Below are 4,517 nucleotides of genomic sequence, written 5' to 3'. Positions count from 1 at the left end.
TGTGTGTGTGTGTGTGTGTGTGTGTGTGTGTGTGTCGTGTGTGTGTGTGTGTGTGTGTGTGTGTGTGTGTGTGTGTGTGTGTGTGCGTGCGTGCGTGTGCGTGCGTGCGTGCGTGCGTGTGCGTGTGTGTGTGTGTGTATCTGGGTGGTTTTTTGTTGTACCATCTGCTTCCACATGCCCCCGTCTTCAGCGCCCCTCATCTCACCCACCCATCACGATGACATGTGTGTGTGTGTGTCTGTCTGTCTGTCTGTGCGTGCAACGATAGCGGACGAACGAGCTGCTGCAGCTGCAGGCACTGCTTGACCAGAAGGAGAAGGAGACGTGGGAGACGAAGGAGATGGAGCTCCGGGAGCAGCTTGAGGACGACCTCGAGTTTGACCCGACAAAGACCCTGGTCCGTGGCCTGGTGGTGTGCCTCTGGGGTAGTGTGTGGTGTTGTGTGATGTGGTATCGTGTTTGTGTGGTCTGCTTGTGCGGCGTGGTGTGCTATTGTGTGGCGTGTGGTGTTGTACGGTGCGGTGTAATCATGTTTGCAGCACCATTTGCACAGCCCTCACCACCTCAATCACCTCAATCACATCTGCCATTGCAACCACCAGGGCCCCAAGCCTGTGCCTGGTGGGCTGCTTGGTACCGGGCCAGCACAGCCGGTTCCCTCTGAAGCCGTCATCCCAACAAACATTGCAGACGATATTGAGAGCCTCACCGAGGAAGAGGTGTGTGTGTGTGTAGATGTGTGTGTGTAGTTGTGTGCGTGTATATGTGTGTGTATGTGAGTGAGTGTGTGTGTGCATGTGCGTATGTGAGTGTGTGTGTGTGCATGTGTGTGTGTGCATATGTGGGAGGTGTGTGTGTGTGTGCAGCCTTAACCGCGACCGTGCTAGCCGTCCTCAATATCATCGTCTCTGTTTCTTGCCCTCCCTCACTCCTCCATTCCCTCGCCCTGTAACCCGTGGCTGCCGTGTTGCCCTGGTTTGTGTTGTTCACTGCCTCAGGAGGACCTGACGCGCCCGCTCTCCCATGCGGAGATGAAGCAAAAGCTCATGGCCACCATGTCCCGCAAGGCCAAGGCGTAGCCGCTCCCAAACCCAGCAAGATGTTGCCCTTTCCCAAGCTCTCATACACACTGCCCACATGACGGCGCGAATGCTACGTGCCTATGCTTCATCTGATGGGACCGCTGGTTCAACCATCACACCGCATCCACTACCTTCCTGTTTTTGTTTTGTGCGCACTCATCTCTCCTCATCGCCCACTCTTCTTGATTGTTAAGACCGCGTCTCATCTGTCACAACCACACGTAAATGAAGGAACACCAACCTCCGCCTGCACACACGCAAAAAAATAGACACCCATGCACACACACACACACACACACATATGCAATGCAAACCCACCCACACAATCGTTTTGTATTGCTGGCGGCATCGTTGTACTTCAAGTCAACCACAAGCATCAATGAATGGCAATGAACGGAGGCCGGAGCACACGTCCAAGGAGATCAACAATTCATGCACACGCAATGAATGTGAGACATAGCAGAGACAAAAAGGAGAGAAAGGTGGGGGGGGGGGACAACTAAACAGACAGGCCGAAACAGCTCCCAAGGCTTAAGGTGAATTGGTGGTGGCGGCAGTGGTGGAACGACCACGGGACATCACATGTCACAACAAGTGCGCGACTTGATGCACGTGGCTTGTGTAGCAGCACCTGTTTACCACTCGATGCCAGCGGCCTCAAGAGCGTCGCCGTCGAGCATGTCGTCCTCGTCCTCGTCCTCACGCACAAGACCCTTCTTGGCGAGGAAGCTGTAGCCGAGGTTCATGGCCTCGTCGCGCATCTTCAGTGGGAAGCGCTCGTTGTCCTTGTCGGCGGGGACGGTGGCCTTGACAAAGTCCTCGCCCTCCTCGACGATCTTGCCGTTGTACATGCCAAGGAAGACCTCGACCCACTCCTTGGGAGTGACAACCTCGTGGCGGTCCTTGGGCACGTGGCAGATGATGGCGAGCTGGTCGTTGTTGGCAGACAGGAACATCTTGCCGAGGTGGCCGGCACCACCCTTGCGGTCGTCGGCCTTCTCGTCGACCTCGACGTTGGCGCCGTCAAGGGCGTGCTGCAGGAGCTCGAGGGAGCCCTCGCACTTCTCCATGGCGACGTGGAAGTAGCTGGTGAACACATGGCAACCAAGGGCGTCGTGAGTGAGTGAAAAGACCAGGCATGGCAGCAGCTAGTGCAACAAGTGGAGGCATGCGCGCACCACGCACAGCCGCGAGCACGATGTGCATGCACGACGGCAATCACAACGCTTTAGAAGCGCAAGAAATGCCAGAAGCACAAGAAATACCAGACACACAGACACAGACTACGCTGCTGCTTACCTGATGCCACCCATGTCGTGCATGCCGGAAAGGTCCTGGCCCTTCTTGCCACCCTCCTTCTTGGCGGCCTTGATCTGCTTCTCGGTGAACTCAGGCATGGTGTCGGTTCTTTGTCAAGTGTTGTGGGAGGGGGAGGGGGTGTAAGTGGATGCGTGTGTGGACGCGTGAGTGAGTGTTGGTGACAGAGAGGAGATCGCACCGCACAACTACAAGCAAAAGAAATGAAGTTCAAGTTGCAGTTCAAGTTACAACAAGACAAAAGTAATGCACGAAGGAGATCAGAGGTGCACAACACACACAACACACACAACACACACACACAACACAACACACACATGTACACTACACGCCCACAGCCTTAACCGCACCCTTGTCGTTGTGTGTTACAACGAAAAGATAGCCACACCACTCCACTTCTCTCACCTGTGTGTGATTGGTCTGCAAGGGCTTGGTGCACGTTGTGTTGATCTGGACGGAAAAAAAAAAGGCACAAGCAGCACAGCAAGAGGAGGAGGAAAGGAACGCACACGTGTGCGTCTGCTTTGTTTCTTGTGCGAAACGTAGATGGTGCGCACTATCCACCGCTGACGCAAGAGCAAGGAGGTGAGTGAATGAAGCAATCAGAGAGGAAGGTGATGGCTGGGGGGTAGGATGGCTGTGGTTGGATCGGTGGGGATGAGTGAATGGGTGGCAGAGGAGGGGTGTGTGGTGTGTGGTTTGCTGTGTGTGTGTGTGTGTGGTGGGTGGGAGTGTGTATGTGTGCTGTTTGCTGTGTTGTCGGTGTGGTGCACACAGCACCTGCAAGATCTCAGTGCGAATGCAGATGAGTTGTGACAGCAGTGATCTGCGAGGTTGTGCAGTGTCCATGTTCGGCGTGTGTTGGAGTGCGAACGCAACGCCTCATTCCGCACTCACACCACCGTCCCTGCCATTGTCGCCCCGTGGTTGCCTGATCCCAGTATCCAGCAAACATACCGTGTCTGCCTCTCGTTTTGTATTCACCAACACAAACTCATCATGTCTTCTGAGAAGCCAAGCGCCAAGCGCAAGGCAGAGGATGCCGAGGTGAGCCTGACGCTTTGGTTAGCGTGTCTTGTGGTGTGTGTGTGTGTGTGTGTGAACTGAGGTGAGGATCTCACGGACTATTGCTACCCCTCCACCTCTATCCTAATCTAAAGATACACAACGCATCACCCCCCCCCCCGCCCGCGCACAACCCACACGCACATGCAGACGCCTCTGCGCCGGCTGCTGGTGTCCACGACGCTGGCTGATGTGCAACATGGCCGCCGCCGCGTGGTGTCCATCAACCACAACGCGACGGCGGACGATGCACTGCACGAGCTGGCCAAGGAGCACATCCTGTCTGCACCCGTCGTCCTCGCCGCCTCCATTGAGGACCAGGAATCCGACACATACATGGGCATTATCGACATCTCCGCCATTCTCAAGGGCCTCTTTGAAGGTGTGCCATGTGTGTTTGTGTGTGCGCGTGTGTGTGTGCGTTTGTGTGTGTGCGTGTGTGTGTGCGTGTGTGTATGTGTTACTGTGCCAAAGGAGTGTGTGTGTGTGTGTGTGTGCGTCCTTGAAGCGGCGTCAGCTTCATGGCTGTGCGAACAATACCTCACATGTGTATATGTGCGTGTGTGTGTGTGTGTGTGTGTGTGTGTGTGTGTGTGTGTGTGTGTGTGTGTGTGTGTGTGTGTGTGTGTGTGTGTGTAGACGTGCTGTCCAAGGCGAGCGAGAAGGCGTTCCGCTGGGAGGCGCTCAAGGAATCTGCACAGCCGTTTTTCGACCGCAAGGTCATCACCCTTCTCGGCAACGACGTGCAACTCCGCTACCGCGGTGAAACCACGCAGTCCCTCCACGACCTCATCGCAGACGGCTTCCTCGGCGCAGGTCCGCTGTGCTCTGTGTTCTGTGTGTGTGTGTGTGCATGATTGGTGGTGTCGTTGTGCTTGCTGGTGGGCATTCACATTGACGTCATGCTGCCACTGTGTGCCACGTGTCACCCCCCCCCTCTTGTATCTGCTATGCAGGCGAACATGAGCAAGCGCACGACCTGGCCCACCGCATTGCCATCTTCACACCAACGGGCCGCATCAACGACGTCATCTCCATGGTGCGGCCTGTGTG

General features: G+C 55.8%; 3 protein-coding genes across 3 annotated transcripts in view; 2 read left to right on the top strand and 1 right to left on the bottom strand.

The window, feature by feature from the left end:
* Positions 1-1,426, top strand: part of PTSG_05202 (uncharacterized protein) — a 4,568-nt gene extending 3,142 nt beyond the window's left edge. The window contains exons 7-9 of the mRNA XM_004993723.1: positions 269-397; positions 603-719; positions 999-1,426. Coding sequence (XP_004993780.1) covers positions 269-397; positions 603-719; positions 999-1,079 — 327 coding nt within the window. The 3' untranslated portion in view covers positions 1,080-1,426. The remainder of the gene's footprint in view (positions 1-268; positions 398-602; positions 720-998) is intronic.
* PTSG_05201 (flagellar associated protein) lies at positions 1,252-2,883 on the bottom strand. Its single transcript, XM_004993722.1, has 3 exons — positions 2,805-2,883; positions 2,382-2,489; positions 1,252-2,168 (listed from the first exon to the last, which is right to left on the bottom strand). The coding sequence occupies exons 2-3, from the start codon at positions 2,477-2,479 to the stop codon at positions 1,718-1,720; spliced, it is 549 nt and encodes a 182-aa protein (XP_004993779.1). The 5' UTR covers positions 2,480-2,489; positions 2,805-2,883; the 3' UTR covers positions 1,252-1,717.
* A 57-nt stretch (positions 2,884-2,940) lies between these two features.
* PTSG_05200 (uncharacterized protein) overlaps positions 2,941-4,517 on the top strand; it is a 2,968-nt gene continuing 1,391 nt past the window's right edge. Inside the window, exons 1-5 of the mRNA XM_004993721.1 lie at positions 2,941-2,984; positions 3,341-3,446; positions 3,615-3,846; positions 4,104-4,280; positions 4,421-4,503. Coding sequence (XP_004993778.1) covers positions 3,399-3,446; positions 3,615-3,846; positions 4,104-4,280; positions 4,421-4,503 — 540 coding nt within the window. The 5' untranslated portion in view covers positions 2,941-2,984; positions 3,341-3,398. The remainder of the gene's footprint in view (positions 2,985-3,340; positions 3,447-3,614; positions 3,847-4,103; positions 4,281-4,420; positions 4,504-4,517) is intronic.

The sequence above is a fragment of the Salpingoeca rosetta genome (genome assembly GCF_000188695.1).
Source record: "Salpingoeca rosetta unplaced genomic scaffold supercont1.12, whole genome shotgun sequence".
Lineage (NCBI taxonomy): Eukaryota > Choanoflagellata > Craspedida > Salpingoecidae > Salpingoeca > Salpingoeca rosetta.
The sequence above is the reverse complement of the archived record's forward strand: the minus strand, read 5'-3'. Positions and strand labels throughout refer to the sequence as shown.

Excerpts from the sequence above, each read along its gene's own strand:
- PTSG_05201 (XM_004993722.1), bottom strand. The coding sequence starts at position 2,479 with ATGCCTGAGTTCACCGAGAAGCAGATCAAGGCCGCCAAGAAGGAGGGT. Across the intron at positions 2,169-2,381 it reads CACGACATGGGTGGCATCAG|CTACTTCCACGTCGCCATGG; the intron begins GTAAGCAGCAGC and ends TGTGTTCACCAG.